Source organism: Apteryx rowi, unplaced genomic scaffold (assembly GCF_003343035.1).
Source record: "Apteryx rowi isolate R43461 unplaced genomic scaffold, aptRow1 scaffold_255, whole genome shotgun sequence".
Taxonomy (NCBI): Eukaryota; Metazoa; Chordata; class Aves; order Apterygiformes; family Apterygidae; genus Apteryx; species Apteryx rowi.
Window position 1 is genome coordinate 820929 of NW_020448919.1, and position 19457 is coordinate 840385.

Here is a 19457-nt window from a genome sequence, read left to right on the forward strand (position 1 = left end):
TTAAATGGAAAAGATCAGAGATTCCTGAATCTCCTTCTGTTTTTCAATAAAGAGATACTGACAGCATAGTATAGTATACTTTGGTCCTTAGCGTGCATAAAATCATGTATGGGGAAGTCAGAGTTCAAGGACCTCTGATATTTGAAGGGCTCCTTTTTTATGTACTGATTTTTATGCTTAGCAATATCCACCAACTGGAAACATTTGTTGTAGAGACCTCACAGAATACTGAAAGGTCCTTGGTTGGTTGACGATGAAATCAGTTATTGGTGGAATGTTTTGTTAGAAGTGTTCTAAAAAATGAAATACAAACAAAAAAAGTCACAACCAAATACACATGCCCTTCCCCAGCCTTTCAAATCTACCACCATAGGAAAACCTGTGAATCTTTAAGACCACCGTCTTCATTTTATTTGTGCTTAGCACCTAAATACCACTAAAAGGAACTTCCTTCTGCTGTTAACAAGACTAGTGGTAATTTTATTTATTTATTTATTTATTTATTGGTGGTAATTACTTGAAATACTGAATTTGGCACGTCCAGACTCAGTCACCTGATTATTTTGTTTTTTTACTGGCAACATTTTCAGTTTTGATTCTTAAAAAACATTCCAGGGCCTTTATATGAAGGTTTATTTGGATTTTTTTAGTAAACATCTGATTTCAGTTTTCAGCTGAGCAATTTCTAATCACTTAAAAAATTTTAATCACCTCTGTAGGTCAGCACATGTAACCAATCTTGAAAATAGCTTAAGATCTTGTGAAATACACTATATTGTATAGGGCCTTTCAGTACCTTGGAAAAGTGCATATTGCATATTAATGACATAGCAGATTTTCTGAAGACCTTTTGGCATTTGTTTGTTTAGGTTTTCAAATGGCAATGGAATGATTTTGTTGTTGTTGTTACACAAAGCCAGGTAACCCAACTCATAGGTTTCACAGAATCACAGAATCACAGAATCGCTGAGGTTGGAAGGGACCTCTGGAGATCATCTAGTCCAACCCCCCCTGCTCAAGCAAGGTCACCTAGAGCACATTGCACAGGATCGCATCCAGGCGCGTTTTGAATATCTCCAGAGAAGGAGACTCCACAACCTCTCTGGGCAACCTGTTCCAGTGCTCTGTCACCCTCACAGTGAAAAAGTTTTTCCTCATGTTCAGATGGAATTGTCTGTGTTTCAGTTTGTGCCCATTGCCTCGCGTCCTGTCACTGGGCACCACTGAAAAGAGTCTGGTCCCATCCTCTCGACACCCTCCCTTCAGATACTTGTACACGTTGATAAGATCCCCTCTCAGCCTTCTCTTCTCCAAGCTAAACAGGCCCAGCTCTCTCAGCCTTTCCTCATAAGAGAGATGCTCCAGTCCCCTAATCATCTTTGTAGCCCTTCGCTGGACTTGCTCCAGTAGTGCCACATCCCTCTTGTACTGGGGAGCCCAGAACTGGATGCAGTACTCCAGATGTGGCCTCCCCAGGGCTGAGTAGAGGGGGAGAATCACCTCCCTCGACCTGCTGGCAACACTCTTCCTGATGCACCCCAGGATACCATTGGCCTTCTTGGCCACAAGGGCACATTGCTGCCTCATGCTTAACTTGGTGTCCACCAGCACTCCCAGGTCCTTCTCCGCAGAGCTGCTTTCCAGCAGGTCAACCCCCAACCTGTACTGGTGCATGGGGTTATTCCTCCCTAGGTGCAGGACCCTGCACTTGCCTTTGTAGGACCCTGCACTTGCCTTTGTAGGACCCTGCACTTGCTTTGTTTGCTGTTGTAGTTTAGTTATTGTCTGCTGGATTTTTTTTCTTTGTAAAGTAAAATTACAGAACAAAGTTTTGTTCATTGCTGTTTTGATGTCTTCCTTTTAGCTTTCCATCAGTTGGATACAGGTATTTTGCTTATTTCTAAGAGATAAGAGATTTGAAAAGCATGCAACTTAGCTAATAAAACTTAAACTAAGTGTCTTTAATCTTGGTCAGTGCTTGAAAGTGGGATAGCAAGCAGTTGCAAATATTGGGCAATGACTTGCTTCAAAAACTGACAGTTTTCAAATCAGAGAGATTCTACTCTCCCTTCCCATCCCTGTTCACATATTCCTGCAACACACATTGAGGTGGTTTGGAAACTTGAAGTATTCAACAGCTGTTTAATTCGACTCATTAGAGCAACAGAAAACTAAAGCCTTCCCAAAAGAGATAATAGTGTTTTGCAGATTTTTTGCAGCTGAATCTTCTTACCCTGTGATCATATGAGCATCAGAGGGAGATATGGCATAAGAGAGAGGATCATGCCTTTGAAAGTGGGAAAAGAGATGTAGGAAGGAAAGTGGAGATAAGGGAGAAGTAGAACATCCCTCATTAGGCCTCAGTGAGCTTTTGATTGAAATCTTAAGCCTCATTTTATGCACCAAAAATATAGTCTCAGAGTCTGTGCTTCTGCTCTTCCCTGAAAATAGTGTTTGTTCAGTAAACTCCTCTTTAGAGAAGGAGTGTAAAAAAGAAAAGTGTTTCCTCCTATTACAAACCATCAAGAGTAATTATAAAATGTCATCTTCTGTTCACACAGGGATTTAGCAGCTGATCTTATGATGATGATTCCTGATAATAAACTGCAATTAGTAAAACTATGTGCTTTTTATCCTGGATGCACAGCAGAAATAAATGACCTACATGAAAAGGTACAATGAAAAAGAATTTACCTCAATGCTAGCAAGAGATTATATATTGATTTGTTTCTTAGTTTCAGAGTACTTAAGGACAAATACATTTATAGGATGAATTTGTCCCTAATAATCTTATACATTATACATTTAATATCCTTTTCTGCTCTTTTTTGTTCAGGCTTCATAGACTTTATTTTCAGTATTGCACATTAGGAACATTAATTATTTAATTCTACTGTGTGTGCAGTATTCCCATGGCACAGGCTACTTCCAGAAGTAGCTTATGATTTTCAGAATTCCCTGTCAGTGGGATTTAAAACCGTCGTGTCACTGAGTGCAGCCTAATAATGATCAGCTTTCTGTACCATTGTGAGTTATTGTACATCTTAGGTCTATGATCTGCTTAAATCCCCTCCTCAGCAGTGGAAGAGTCTGATCTGCTAACGTCCTTAATGTTTGACCCCAACTGCACAGGTGTTAAACAGAGTAACAAGTTCACAAAAGCATTAGCAATGGAAATGGACATTAGTTATATTTTAGTTGCTGAAACTCCTCCTCCAGTGTTGTTCTCTGGTCTAGGTGACTTTCTTAATGCAGATTGCATGCACGTATTTCCTTCATACAATGAGTCTTCTTTCAGAGAGAGTTTGATCTTATTATGCTACATGCAAAATTTAGTAGTTCTGTGCATCTTATTATAATGTTCAAACAATTACATGTTTCTTTAGCAAAATCTTTGTTTTCTAGTGTAATCTTCCTGATGTAGAAGAATGTATGCAACTGGCAGAGACAATTCAAGCAGACGGAGATGTATTTGAAACTATAAAGTACTATCTGTTAAGTACAGAACCAGAAAAGGCTCTCCCTATTGGCATACAGTATGTTAAAGGTAGGTACCTGGATGAAGAAACTTATCTAAGCATAAGTCATCTGTATAGCTTTCCTCTTCAGATATTTATTTTGTTTATATTTCTCAACAGAACAACTTCGTGGCTCAGATTGGACTTTAGATTCAGTCTGTCCCTATCTTGATCTTCTAAGTTACATACGCACCGAACGATTAGTGTTGCATAAATGTAGTGAGTGAGTATTTTTTCCATATATATAAAAGTGGGAGTTTCATCAAAAGAAAGTTCTGGAATCGAAAAATGCAGGTGCTCGTTGTTAATAGCACCTCTTTTGACTAAAAGAGGGATASAAACAAATTGCAGCAAGCAGGCTAACTCCCAGTCTGGAGAACAGAATATCTAATTTTCCTACCTGTTCAAAATTTAGTAAGAAGAAAAAAAATCTTTATTACTTCTTTCTCTGTGTGGTATTTACAATGGGTGAAGACATTTTCTTCCTATTTGAAGAAGCTCACTTTGATCAGCTCTGGTTTCAGTTGCCTGAAGAAAAAGAGCAGTGGTGCCACACATAATATAGGTTTTTATGTCAAAGTGTTAAGGAAATTAGAGCTGTTGCTCTCAGAATTAACTCTAAAATAGTTGGATTGCTATTTCTTACCTGTAGGACAGGCAGTCAGCCTATGCTTGTGGCTGTTCAGATGTGTATGTGAAGAATTTAAAGGAGCAAAAAGCTTAGCTCATATGGCCTTTGGGGAAATTGAAGAAACTGAAGACCATATTAACATGTGGGACAATTACATTTACATTTAAAGTTTTATCACATTAAAAGGTCTGAGTGCCTTTTTTTTGTAATTTTACGTGGTTGTCTATGTGCTCAAAAGCCATGCTTTGTGCCTGCTATTTAAAATAAAACTTAATAATTGAGGTCAACATAAAGCAGGTGAAGTCTGTCTTTACAATTATATCACACAGAAAGTAAGCATAATCAGCCAACGTATATTCCCCACAAAAGATGTGCAGGTAAACTATTATTTAAAATTATATATTAGAATATTAGTTTGTTTAAGGTTTTTATAAATACTTGAAATTCTTATTGTTCATGATTAATGCTTTACCATTTATAGATTTCGGAATGAGTTACTGATTTTGTGTGGTTATGTTGGTGCTTTGCTTGCTATCAGAAGACAGTACAACAGCATTGTGCCTGCACTTTATGAATACACAAGGTAATATAATTATTGTGTTTTTAGTAACACTTAGAAATCTCAGTCCCTATTATGGTGTATGTCATACATAATCTCCACTCCCAAAATTTGTAAATCTGAGGTTCCAGTTCTGTTATAAAGTTGTAAGGGTGTACAAGGGTGTACCCATGTCAGTATGTACAGCTTTCTTTACTTTCTTCGTGCGTCATACAAGTAGAAGACTCTGCTGTAGTGCAGCAAGTTGCAAAACTGGTATTTCAGTCAAACTCTATCTTGTAGAAAAGCAAATTTTTTAAAGTAGATGAGTATTCAGCCTTTCCTCAATGCATGATTGCATGTTCAGAGTTGTAGTTTTCATTTTTTTATCTATGTGTAACCCATTTGCCAAGACTTACTCAGTAGTGACAACGACATGGCTCAATTTAAGGAGTTGTGACTGAGTGCTCGCTTGAATCCCACCAAGAAACTTGGCTTGACCTTCTGGTGCTTAGTGAGCTAATATTCCCTATTTGTAGGCCTGAATCAGTTGGCATTAGTCAGTTTATTAAACAGCATCTTCTTTAAAGGAGAAAGATTAAGACAATAAAATATAAATAGGTTTACAGACAATAGCTTACTATTCCTTCTCAAAGTATAACCACAATTACTTAGTTTTCCTCTCTGATTTGGTAAGGTCACTGCTGTCCAGCTGACTGATTCCCATCTCTTGCAGTAACCTCTCCCTCACAAGTTGGGATTGTCAAATTTCATGGTTTTGTCACCTATCCCGCAGGGTGACAAAGCCAGGTCCAAGATGTCACTGATTTCATGATGCAAGCTGCTTTGGCATTGCTCCAGCTCTTACAGCTCCACTAGCTGTCCTAACTGAACACTTGCAGCTTTGCTAACAACTTCTGCTAATTTAGCTCTTCAGCAAGAATAAATGCTGCATGTATGTTATACCCAGTCATTTAGCACCTTTTTAGAATTGTAAGCTTTCCTACAGCTCCTGGTATTTAAAGAGAATGGCCTCCCAAGGATAACAAAACAACATAAGTAAACTTAATATGCTTTAGGTCTGTGTTTGCCCCTTTTCTTCAACTTCTCTCCATCAGATGTCAACACAGCACTCCTTTCCTCTTAGCCACCCTCTTCCCTGAAGCTGGGGGAGGGAATAGGGAAGGGGAAAGCGGACTGTTTTTCTTTCTTTTCTGAACCAGTAGGCTTACATATGGAAAATAATGAGATAAAATATATATGCTGTTACAGAAGGACTATTCTGATTTGGAAACTGGTAACAAGAAATCTTTCAGATTCAGTTTGTGATAATTTGGCTGTCAAACTTTAAGTTTTCCTGAGATTTAGACATCTGTAGAACAATACTGCTCTAAATTTTTTCTCAGACTTCCACTATTTTCAGGTTTCATAGGGGTTTTTTTAGATTGCAGCCAGCTTAAACTGGACACTTACATGCTTAACTTGGACACTTTCTTAAAGGCATCCTGACTGAAACAGAAGTTTGCTGAATTARGTCAAGTTAAATCTGTCCCTTGTATAATACTTTGATCAATAGAAAATATATCTATTGCAACCTTTTTGAAATTCTGTTTTCCACAAGTAATCGGATGAAACAAGACTGTCCCAGAGCATGTACTGAACCATGTCACTCACTGCCTTTTTCTCCATATCAGTTATATATAAAAAGATTGGGTTCTTAATTTTACTAAAATTGTCGTTATTAAGAAATAAAAACATATACAGCATTAAAAAATAGATAGGCCTCAAAGAAAAAAAAATAGAGATAAAGACAAGCTTAAATAAAAAGGTGTACTTTTAGATCTCAAAATGTAATATTTCCACAGTTTAATATTAGTATTTACCAAGAAGGATCAGATGTTAAACTTATATTCATATTCAATCAAAAGTAGTTTTATATTACTATTGTCTGTTTTTCTTTTAAGAAAATATTTGTGGTTAGAATTAGTTTGGACTTTAATTATTTTCACTCCTTTTCAGCCAGCTTTTAAAAAGACGGGAAGTATCTGTACCTTTGAAAATTGAACAGCTCTCTGAGGAGTTAGATGCATGGAGAGCTTGTACTCAATTAGCCAAGTAAGTGCAAAATATAAAATTATGAGTGAGATTATTAGCATTTAAATGTTCTAGTTGTCAATACAATATTTATTTCTTTTATAAAATCTGAATATGAATGTAAAAAATTGGGTCTCTGTGCGTCTAATTTCTAATGCAAATTAAAATGTATAGTTCAAAATGAAGTGTCTCTTGTTCACAGGCCTACTGATGAATTGCCAGGCACGCCGCCATCTGAATCACAGAGAACAGCGTATTCAATATTGGCATCACGAATACAAGAAGAGCCTCTGAAAGGAATGGTTGGGCCAGACTGTGTCACTGGATCAAATCTTCCTAGTCATTCAGACAATCATATCTCTTGCTTGACAGGATTGAGGATACAGGTACGGCCCAATGTAAGGTTGCCTTAAATCTAAGATTTGTCCATCAGTATCTAAGGTTTACGAGGAAGCATGGCTTCCCTGTTGTTATAGTAACAGAGGAGGACAAGTGCAGAGATCTGCTATATAAGAAGGGCCATATAAAGAATTGTCCAATCAAATAATTTTCCAATTGCCCAATCCAAAAGTTTAACTTCCATGGGAAGGACGGATTTCTTCTACCAAATGTTCTGTCTGTTTAAAGCGCATACAACTCGTTGCCTATTACCTCACCGCAGCTTAAATGAAAACAGGAAAAGTTTTCTTTTCAGTCACATACTGCCATTATTCGGTTGTTAGTATTTACTGCTATGGAAGTGCATACTATAAAACTTATACTTGATTAATTAAAACCAGATATTAGAAGGCTGAATATTCAGATATATTCAGAAATTCATCACTTGAATATATTGAATGTATGCCAATCCTTATAACACCCCTTTGTTATATGTTATTATATCCATAAAGAAAAAATTAGCAGGGCCTAAAAACACTACTCTAGGACTCCTTTCTCCAGGTAGTGCATCCATGTGGCACTGTCTTTTATGTAGCTGAGTCTGTTTCCTCTGTCCAATGCAAGATGCCAGCCCAAACAGTAAATAACAAGATTGTTCTGGGATTAAGTAGGATAGTTTTGCATCAGAATCTGGAGATGCAAAATGCTAGCAAGATCTTTCAGGAAAACAAGATTCACAGCTGAGCCCCCTAAAGTCCAAAAAGCTTGATGCCAACATCCACATTAAACCAGTGGTCTCTGCKATGGCTTAAAGGAAAATACTCCAACATTGCTAACCGACGCTGGAAGTTGCCACTGTTAGAATCCATTTGACAACAGCAAATACGGTATCGCCAGCTTATTTACAAAATTCTGCTGTCTGGATTGAGTGTTAGGGGTCATTGATTGCTTTAGACATGCAGGTCAGCTCACAAAATATTTAGTTAATAATAAAGATGAAGTATCCCAATTACTTGGTTTTACAAGTTTTCAGTGGCACATTCAGAGAGATGCTTCTATAAGAAGGCACTTATGAACTAAATTGCAGCTTTGAGCTAGTCTTTTGCCAAATCAAGGAATTAGCAAATAGCTCTTCTCCCATCAAATAGATTTAGTACTTTGTCTTTCATGCTTTTTATAGTGAGCATCTGAAATTATTCTGTAGAATGCATGTGGACTACATGTTTTCAAACAGTTCATGAAGGCACTATGTCCTTTTTTGTAGACAGAGAAACATGGAGAACTCCACAGATAATGACAGGCACAGTGACATAAGCACAATATTCTGAAGGATAAAACATGTTATTTCAGTCTCTAATACAGTCTAGATTTAACTACAGAATAGCTGACAAACATATATAAAATACAATAATTATAAAAAAAAATCAAACTAAAAATGTAAGAATTATGAAGTTTTGGGCCTACACATTTTAGAACATAATCAGTTTGCCTAATAATTACACTTTTTCTAAATTAAGTATCAGAGCTCTAATTTGACTGGGTACTATTTTTGCATGAATGCAGATAATAAACACAAATATGGATTTCATGTCCTTCTCAGATAAAACTGTGATAAAGTTCTTTTTTTGTAGTAGTAGTCTTTACACAATATATGTGTACTTTCTTTTTTCTTTCCTCCCTAAACATTTTCACTGTACAGGGTCCAGTGTTCTTCCTTGAAGATGGAAAATCTGCTATTTCACTGAACGATGCTTTGATGTGGGCCAAAGTGAATCCTTTTTCACCATTAGGAACAGGAATACGACTTAACCCATTCTGATGAGATGTTTTCCTCTCTACTTTGTAATGCTTAAAGTAATACTCTGTGGGTTAATACTGATTTCACCTTGATTGTTAAAGGACATAAAGATGGCAGTTGATTCCTCCTGAAGGACAATTACTTGGACTTTGCAAATTGTAAAAAGAGAACAAGAAAAAGATTTTTATACATATTTATTTGTTGATAATCCAAAGAAAAAGTTATGTGAGAATCCAAAGAAAAAAGAAGTCCTAACTTAATTGACAGCCATGTCTTTTTTTTTTTTAATACAAATACTGTTGTTAGCCAATGCAGACATATTTCAGTTAATTTTGTGTAAACAAATGCCATGTAAAGCAAGCAGGCAAATATCYGCACATGATTAAAATACTGGTGTAACTGAAACTGTGAAATTCATAAATAAATTTTTAAATACATAAGAATAGGATGACTTAGGGGTAGGCACTGCAACCTATTTTTAGAATCACCAGAATCCTGCAGCTGAGTTTCATACATTGTTTTCCCTTTTTATTTTTAATGAATTGTTAGACAGGATTCTATAATGAAAGTAAAATGTAAGAAGTACTCTAGATGATTTTTTCATCCATTAAATATTATGTTTTCATAGCAGTACAAAGATGTTTACTAATGGTTTGTTTAGATATGTTTGAATATCTAGATTAGAATATTCTGTTTTCTGATAAGTTCATCTTTGGCAACTCTCCCCTTATACTTTCACTGGAAGCTAAAATGTATTTATAAACTTTTTTTTTAAACAAATGGTTTGTAAAGAACAAACAGCAAATGTATTGAAATTATTTAAATACATTATGTACATTTAAAATATGTTTTCCTTTTATATTTTGTATTAGTTATAAATATGCATATAGTATGGACCAGACACAAATATTTGGGCATATATTTTTATTTACTAATGCTGTACTAAAATGGGAAGAAAATTATGGCAATAGTCTATAAGAATATTTAAATTTTAAAAGTGTGTATAATATGATATTGAATCATAGAGCAAATCTTACAGTCAGAATAATTTATCTGTCCAAAATATCCCTTGGCTATATTCTTTGTTAGAGCARTTGATGGCACACGAGCAGAAATGTACATGACCTGTTGTTACATTCTCTGCTGCTGCTCTAAAATAAATGTTAAAATCCTAATAGTTATATAAAAATTGCAATTAAAAAATGACAGAACTATTTCTAAGGAAACTCTTATGAAACTGGAAATAATAAATACACTTTTGGCAGATGTAACATATCCTTAACAGATGGGTAAGCAATGCCCTCATTTAACCAACAGAAATACAGGAACAACCAAGTAGTCTGCCTAAGCCAGAAAGCTTGAAAGAAATTAGAACTCAAGAATCCTTATCTTTTTATCCCCCCTTTATCTTTAGAAAGTTAAAATTTCATTCTGTCAATGTTCTAGAGTATTATTATAGGATTTCTGGTGTAAGACTATGTTGAAAAAAGAATCTTAGCTGTTTTGTAATCTAGACAGAAACATTTTTGTACATACTTCAGTGTTGCAGCAGAATGTTTTCTTTTTTGCAGGTATTGTTTGGAAAATGTTTTCCTTTGTTTAATCATGTGGAAACCAGGGAATGAGAGTTGCATTTCAGAAATAAAAATTCAGTTTGCAAAAGAATTTTCCAGCAGTCAGTATCTGATGGTTTGCTTTTGTCAAATGAAAGATCAGTTCTCTTTTAAGCACATGAATCATATGTCCTTGTATGTAATAGTTGTAAATACAAAATTGGCAAGCAAAGGTAAGAACTGAACATGCAGCCCCAATTTTTGATTATTAGGATCTGAAGGATTGACACAACTGCCACTCTGCTATACTTCAAATCTTTTTTTGCGTCCTAAGGATTTTTACTGATATTTCAGTCTGAACATCTTACAATATGTAGTATAACTGCGTCAATTTGTGGAGTTGTGCCTTAATATGGAATCTGAGACAAATCTACTCCCTCTTTAGAGTGAGGATTAATTTTTTTTTCCATGTTGAAATATGAAAATTAAGTCAAAGARCACTTTTTTATATTAGAAATCTGTCAGGTAACAGTTATTGTGAACAAAAAGAGGTTGCATTTCTTTTAAGGTAGATTTACCTTGTAGTGAGTGAGGAGAACATACAAATTATTTTAAGTGTGTCTACTGTTAAAACTGTGGTTGCAACTGTCAAAACATAGATGTATCATTTTCAAATATAATTTCAGATTGTGTGCTAACATGTGACTTCATTGTCTAGCACAGCTAGTCAAATATAGATATTTCCCTTTAACATTAAAGAATCCTTTGTCTTCAAATGATTGTTTGACTCTTCTGTGAAAGTCAGTATTTCTGTTTTAATGAAGAAAGTTATCAAGCAATCTAGCTCATGCTTTCAAATGACTATAAATCTCAGTATACCTGAGATAAGAGTTTAATATTGTTAGCCCTACAAAAATCAAATTCATTGTTCTGTTGAAAGTATCTGATCACCATTAATGACATTTTTAAGCTTCACAGGCTGTAGTCAAATGTGACATCCTCAGAGCAGAACACTTTCCTAGCTAGCTTCTAAGACAACACAAAAAGTACATCATGCTATGAACTCTTTTGGAATACTGCTTTTAAAATTTTATATGGCACTTTAAGCCAGTGTTGTTGAAGAAAAACTTTTGTTGGATAAAATTAAATACAGAATTACAAGTTTAAGATGACAGTAATGCAAGAAACTGCCTTCATTCTTTACACAGAAAACAAAACTACCAAAATTAGATATCTTTTTTAGGAGAGGCATGAATTATTTTTAAAATGTGAAGCTTATACAATTATGTAGGAATGAAATGAAGTCCAGGATCATCTTTGCTGTAGATAAGATTTACTATAAACAGAAAAAAAACCTCCAAATTTTAAAAAGCAATTGTGAAGACTTGGTGTGCATTTGTGCAGTAGGTCAAGATATGAGTACATGAAGTATACTATCAGGTTAATTAAAAATTTCATATGCAATGATTATATCTCACAGCTTCTGACCTTTTTATCAGAAAGTCTGTATCAGAAAATTTCACTAAGATACTTAAAATAGTAAAACAACTCTAGTAAGAAATGAAGCTGAAGCATTGTTATACAAACACAGAAATTACAGTATTGCGGAGATTACAAATATTAAGCAAAAGTATTTTAAAGTGTGATGATTAAAATGTCATTATGTTTTCAATTTATTTTGTTTAGAATGGAATCACTCTGTAATTAACAGACAGTAAACTTAGTTTCTGTTTGTCGCTTAAGCAGTCAACACCACCCTAATCAGAACAGGGTTTGTGTTTGAAAGTTCCACTCTCTGGGATTTCTTTCTGAGGTTCAGCTTATCCTTTCAGTAGTCTGCTGGAGGTGTCAAACATCATCCATCACAACAGAGGATCTGTCAGCTTGTTTCACCTGAATTTCTTTAAAATGAACATCTTTTTTGCCTCTGATTTCTGAGGAATCTAGATGCAAAGGGAAAAAAATCAGAAATAGGAGAATGGAAAATATTTTTGAAGATTGAAAGCACTGGAACTCCATAACTTTAAAGTGACAGTACTGTTTTAAGATGCATGTTGACAGCTTTTTAGTTTAAGGTTTTTGTACCTATTTTCAGTTAAACGTTGAAAGAAAGCCTCATCTTGCCTCAGGAAGGGCACCATTTTAGCCTTGTACACAAAGCAGTACCATCTTCCAAGGGTATGATTATTTGAATGAATGTACGCTATCCTTGATGCCAAAGGGGAAAAAATGCTTTGAAGCAGCCTTAAAATTGTTTAGTCAGATTGCTTTGTGGATATTGTTATCTGTGTCCAGAACCACTGTATGATTCAGCAGCGAGTAGGACTCTGTGACTTGCTGCAAAGCTGGCTATGCCCATTCATTTCCCACTTTTCCTGGACCCGATCCTACAGTTCCCTACACAGGCAAGCTTTCTATCAGTGCTATGGGAATTACTGCCCATTCAGCCATTCATTAACAAAATGAAAGTCTCCAATGCATAACTGGAGAGAGAAAAAATGATTTTAGTATTGTGAAAGTCCTAATCCAGAATAAACTGAAGTTCTGAGGAAGATGAGAGCAGCAGTTTTGAATATTAGAATAATATCTGCAGACGCCATACCAAGGAAAGCTCAAAGCAACATTATGTTAAAAAAAAAAAACCTCCTATTTTCTAAGAAATTGTAGCTGATGACTTGAAAATTTGTAACACAAAATCTCTCCTACTTGCCTGTGTATCAAAAGTAAAACAAACGCACCCAACATTATAATCTGAAAACATTAAAATGAAGTCTTACATGATCCGGCAAACAATTTTTCCTTCAGGATATTAACTATGTTCTCAGAGGCTGTGGTACAAGAAAGAYGGTGAACTGCACGTTGTCCCAAACTTGGTTTAATGTTAAAGCGCTCTTTAAAACAAAAATAACTTCATTTCAGCAACATGTTAAGAATCTGATCAATTGCTCCATTTTTTAGTTTATTTAAAAAGTTACTATGCTCCCCCCCCATTTTACTTAAAGACACACAAATCACCATGGTAGCAGCATTAAATGAACACTACAGCAAAAAAATGAAACAAATGAATACTCTGAAGAGAAAGTGAAACACTAAATAGGTTTATATGGTAAAAGTGCACTGTATCTTCTTTTTAAATAAAAGATTTTGCACATGTTGAGGAAAAAGTAAAATGAGATAGCATCAGGATTTTGGGGAGCATAGCATGTTTGAGATCATAAATAAGCACGAAATAAAATGTCAAGAGAAATTACACAGTATATCCTGAAACCACACGTGTTGACTTTGAACAATTTAAAAACATCTGAAAAGTAAAATCATTAAGTATTTTTGTCATTTGAGTGTTCAACGTACTTGACAAAATAGATCCCCTACTGAAAAGAAATCTAAATTCTGACAAACTCTGATCATATACATCCTTCTGCTGATCCAGAATAGATTTTTCATTTGATGTCTGTCAGTCAGGGTACTTGAGTCTCTTCAAAAATTTTAAAGATGCAGCTAAAAGCCTCACCCAAAAATTGATGTCTACATTCTGTTCACATATACTTCATTTACCCTTGCATGTAAACTCCTAGTACATATAACATACAGCACATACAGAAAGTACTGGGAGAAGTGATTTTTTTTTTTAACCTTGGTCTGTAGCATAGAAGAGACTGACATTGAAACATTGGAATGTTAGGTTCAATTTTGATGTCAACATTTTGAGAAAGATACTGAAAACTCACAGCAGTGCAGAAAAGAGTCCCCCCCCCAMCCCCGCCAAATGGAAACAAACCAGAGAAAGTGTCTTGTAGTGACTTTTAAATACTTTAAAATTCATTCAGTCAAAAAGATGATTTTTTGAGAGGCAAGCATATGAGTAAACCTGCACCAAGGAAGTATTGGGTTTTTAAGAGTTCTTAAAGCCCTGATCAGAGAAAAAAAAAAAACCCACACACGCACAAACAAAAACATGATTTTGAAAACATGCTGCGCAACACCCTCTCTCTTCTTAAGGCTGAACAAACTCAGTTCTCTCAGCCTCTCCTTGTATGTCATGTGCACCAGCCCTCTAACCATTCTGGTGGCCCTTCCTGAACTTGTCTAGTATTTCAATGTATGTTTTGTACTGGGTAGTCCAAAACTGAGCACAGTACTCCAGATGCAGTCTCACAAGTGCACATATAGAGGAAATGAATCACTTTAAAAGTGCTGTGTATTACACTCTTACTAACACAGCCCAGGATGTCGTTGGCCTCCACCGCTGCTGAGGGTACTTTGCTGGCTCACATTCCACTTGTACATCCAGTCTCCCAAGTCTTTTTCTACAAAGCTGCTTTCTAATCAGTCGGCCCCTAGCCTGTACCAGTACATGGGGTTACTCCATCCCCGATGCAGGACTTTGCATTTGTCTTTGCTGAACTTCATGAGGTTCCTGCCAGCCCATTTCTCCAGCCTGTCAAGGTCCCTCTGAACAGCAACGCTGTCCTCCAGCATACTCCTCAGTGCCCTTCATCCCTTTGTCCAAGTCATTAACACAGCCATTAAATGGTATCAGTCCAAGAACTGATCCCTAAGAGAGGCCACTAGTAATTGGCCACCAGCTGGACTTTGTACACAAACCTTTGATTACAACCCTTTTGATCTGACAGTCCAGTCAATTTTCCATCCACCTTATCATTCACTTATCCACTCTACATCCCAGCAATTTGACTACAAGGATATTATGGGTCCTTGCTAAAGGCAACAAATACGATATCCACAGCTCTCCCCTTATACTCGAGGCCATTTCTCTCTTCAAAGAAAATCAGTGGCACGTTATAACACCTCTGCTACGGAGAGGATGCTCCAGCCAAGAACTATCTCAGGAACTCAGCAGCTTGATTTGGTAAAAAGAAGTAGCAGAGGGGAGTATTTATCAATAATGTGTTAATGGTGGAAGTACTATTTATTAGATTTAAATTCACCTCCAAAAACATAACATTAATATACTACCCAAGGAAAGCTGAACTTAGTCACACAGCAGAGCTCAAACATCATGAAACACTAGGAAATTTTTAGGAGATTGTACTCATTATCCAAATCCCATTCATGTTACTCACACATACAGTTCTAATGGTATCCCCCAGTCATGTTTAGGCAACCATAACAAAGACAACCAAAGCATGCTGCTTTCTGATTTCAGTTATCCAACTGAAACTAGAAGAGTAACTGAGGGAAAATATGACTGCCCCAAGCTCTGGTCCTGCTCTTTTTCTTTTGAAGAAAACAAAAACCAACAACAAAAATACTCACGTGGATCCTCCTCCCTCTCTTGCATTCACATTCTCAGGTGCATATTAATGATTGCATTAACTTTCTGTCTATTTATGTTCACACTGGGCTCAATCATTATTTCAGTTAGCTTAATRTTATTCTTGATGGCCTTTGAAGCTGTTGATCTGGCAGCCATGGGTAACTGTGCCTGATAATAGTAGTCTGTAAAATCAATCTCCCTGTCTTGAATGCTTTTAAGTCGGGGGGGGGGGGGGAGGGGGGAAGTGTTCAGGAATTAATTACCATAAATAATAATAAATAGCAAAAAAACCACATTGGCTAAATATTACTTAGTTTTTACATTTCTATAATGTACAAATATTGTTTTCATTTGATAAATGGGGAACAGAGAATTATCTTAAATAGCTTGACCAAAGTGATACAGAAAGAGTCACTACAAGCATTCACTATCCTATGAGCTCAATCCAGCAAGTTAAACTGTCTCAAACTTTTCTTCTAAAGTCAAATATCACTTTAAAACATGTTTGCATGTACAGCTGTGCTATTTCTTGTCAAATCAGGATAAGAGGTAAAAGTTGTGAAAGACACTGAGTAATATTACTATGCTAGTGAGCAGTAAGACTGAAGAAACCATATGTAAGCATCATCAGCTCACCGTCTATTTGTTAGCATTGAGTAAATGTCTTGCACCAGAATTTCTGCTGCTCCTGGTTTACAGTGAATTGTCCCATCTATTACTTCCTCAGCAAGGTTGAGCTTTTGTTTTGCAAAAAACTTTATGCAATAGGAAAAATGTTTCAGGCATGAGCAAACATGAAGTGCATGTCTTTCTTTACTGTGTGAATCGAGATTTCTTCTTCCCATAAAAATCCCTTTAATTCATCCCATCCAGGTAGCCTTTTGGTACTAAAATCTAATTTGTACAAATACAAAAATAAGCCCAGCATTCCCCAAATCAACTGGTTATCAGGTATGTATCTATTTTATACATTTCATTCTTGTGGAGTGGGAAATCAAAATGATGAAATTTAGACCTCATTATAAAGTCATAAATTACACATTAAAAATTAAGGCGGCCATAACCAGTTGCTGCATTAAAACTTTCTGCCTCTGCAAACAATTGGCAGCATTACGGAAACACTAACAAATGGGACGAAGCAGAAGCGCCAAGATTCACCCAAACGTTTCAAGCCGCATTTCCTAAGTTTAATGAACAGAGGACTGGAGGGCAGGCCCGCCCGCGACGCCTCGCTCAGAGGAGCCAGGGGCAGCGATGCCGGCCGAGGCGGCGCGAGCTGCCCCTGCGCCGCCGCGCGGCTGCCCCTGCGCCGCCTCTTCCCTAACGGCCGCCAACAGTCGCCGCGCGAAGCCCAACGGCTGGGGGCGGCCAGGCCCCTCACCCGCGCCTGGGCCGCGGCCGCTGCGCGCGGGGCGAGGAGGCTGCCCGCGCCGGGAGCCGCTTACCCTCCGCAGGCGGGACCAGTTGCTGAGCTTGGCCGCCAGCGAGCTCCCGTTGTCGTAGGCGCGGCGCTGGATGTCCGCGGGGTAGTAGCACGAGAGGATCTCCGCCACCAGGTACCCGTTGGAGAAGTCCCTGCCGAGACAAGACAAAGCGGTGCTGGCGCTGGCACCGGCTCCCGCTCCCCGCCGCCCCCCGGCGCGGCGCGGCGCAGCGCACCTCCGGCAGTGCCTGGGGCAGACGGAGAGGTCGAGGCTCTGCAGCCAGCGGAGCACGGCGCGGGGCAGCCTCCGCTGCGGGGCGGCCATGGCGGCGCCGCCGCATCCCGGCAACGGCCGTTACGAGGCAACGGGCGGCGCGGGCGGGTCTGGCGATGGCTCCGCCCCGGCGGGCACCGCGGGCGGCACCGGCCTCCCGTGACGGCGCCGCAGCCCGGCCGGGGCCGGGGCCGGGACCGGGGCCGGGGCCGCCGCGGCGGGGTGCCCCGCGGTGGGCGAGGCGGGGCGGCCGGGGATCTTGTATTTTAGATGTTTCCTGATCTGTCTGTGTGATCTTTTGTGTGCATCTGTTGAGCACTTTATCTGCAAGCCTACATGATTGCACGGAGGGATTTCATTGCAGAATTGAGATATCGCATTATAATTTTTTTCAGAAAATGTCTTCTAATACCTTTTTGCTGCTATATTAATTAATAACACAAATATTACAGCCAGAAAAGGTTTCTTCTAAAACTGTGTGTTGCAGTATTCTTTAACAGTGCTCYGACACAGTTCAATGTTTGTTTTAGGTAACAATTCATATTATTTTAATACATTACTTAACATTTATTACTTAACATTTATTTCATACTAGGAATTGAACCCATCAGAACCCCATTGTATAAACATATAATGAAAACAGTAACAAGCTTGTTTTATTTCATTTCAGGCTAAACAGGGATCATTCTTTGAAAAGTATTTTACCAAACAGTGGCCAAAATGTCAGTTATTTCATTAGCATGTGTTTTTGGTATGTGACATTAAAGTGGCCTAATCTGCCAGAGACCTTTTCCAGTATGTAGCCCCACCAGGGCAACAACCTACATTCCCTATTTTGTTTGTTCCTGTTACATAGTAACAGGAGTGATACCTATCCAACTTGGCTCAGTTTGCTAAAGTGACTCTATTTTCATAGAATTATCTCGTAGCAAAAGATAAAAGCTTATCCTGACAACTGCATATTACCTGACGTTCAAGTCATAAAAATACTACTGGAAGCTAGCTGTGGACCAGTCTTCTGATAGAAGAATGCTGTAGAATTAAAGAAAAAATAGTACTGAATAGGTATAAGCTCTTAAGATGATCTTGCTTGGTCTTTAAACGACCTCAGGGATCGGTGAGAACACTTACAGATGTTCCTAATGCCACCAGAGCAAGAAGGTGCCCATGAGGCAGCAGGGACTCTGATGCAACTCTCAAAAAACCTCCTCATATCATTTCTTTGTTTTGTTTCAAACAGATCTCTTGTAAAATAGCGATATTTGATGAAAATTAATCTTACTATGTGGAACATGAAAGATCATTCTTGATTTTTCATGACCATCTTCCTGAGTCAACTCAAAAAGCACTGTGCATACCCAAAGGTGAGAGTCTTCAAGTGACCTTATTCTAGATACAAATATTTGACAATGCTGAGGTAATATACAGTGATGGTATTGTACATAAAAATACAAATCATTAGTTTCTGGATGAAAAACAGCAACACCAAACTTGTTCACTGTGTACTCTCAGTTTTATAATGAGTATGCACAATACAGACTCCTGAGCAGTTCCTAGGACTTGTATTTATCCTTCCTTTACAGGGACTCCAGAAGAGGCCCTCACTGGAGTTTTTGTAGGAAACGAGGAAATTAAGTTTCCTTTAAACAAGGATAAGTCTCAGACAGCTGTGTTTTATTGGGTAGGTATAAAGTAGCAACTGAGTACAAGCATTCTTCCTTTGTGAAAACTTCCTCTATAGTTCCTCACTGAGCATATTTACAGTAGTAACTTAACTACAAAAGCAGTCATTGAAAAGGGATGGAAGAAGGTGAATCACAAAGGCCAAGTGGTAAATCTTCAGGTCTCTCATGCTTTGGTTTGCAGGAACTGAGTACCAGTCACTGAGGAGGTAATCTGTTCTCAAAGGAAGATTGAATGAAAAGACTGAGAGAAGCAGTGCTATATTTTGACGAACTAGTCAGATCACCCT

General features: G+C 37.6%; 2 protein-coding genes across 3 annotated transcripts in view; one reads left to right on the forward strand and one right to left on the reverse strand.

Annotated features, from left to right (window-relative positions):
- Positions 1 to 8978, forward strand: part of WDR17 (WD repeat domain 17) — a 50006-nt gene extending 41028 nt beyond the window's left edge. The window contains exons 23-30 of one of the 2 annotated variants that reach the window (XM_026067224.1): positions 1865 to 1885; positions 2541 to 2673; positions 3406 to 3547; positions 3639 to 3741; positions 4631 to 4732; positions 6707 to 6801; positions 6980 to 7167; positions 8859 to 8978. In XM_026067224.1, the coding sequence (XP_025923009.1) occupies positions 1865 to 1885; positions 2541 to 2673; positions 3406 to 3547; positions 3639 to 3741; positions 4631 to 4732; positions 6707 to 6801; positions 6980 to 7167; positions 8859 to 8978 (904 nt within the window). The remainder of the gene's footprint in view (positions 1 to 1864; positions 1886 to 2540; positions 2674 to 3405; positions 3548 to 3638; positions 3742 to 4630; positions 4733 to 6706; positions 6802 to 6979; positions 7168 to 8858) is intronic. The other variant, XM_026067225.1, reaches the window with a different exon arrangement.
- A 3380-nt stretch (positions 8979 to 12358) lies between these two features.
- Positions 12359 to 17536, reverse strand: SPATA4 (spermatogenesis associated 4). Its single transcript, XM_026067218.1, is given in 6 exon segments — positions 12359 to 12453; positions 13288 to 13401; positions 15788 to 15999; positions 16425 to 16543; positions 17234 to 17363; positions 17448 to 17536. Coding segments are annotated over 6 exon segments (759 nt in total).
- Between the last annotated feature and the right edge of the window lie 1921 nt (positions 17537 to 19457).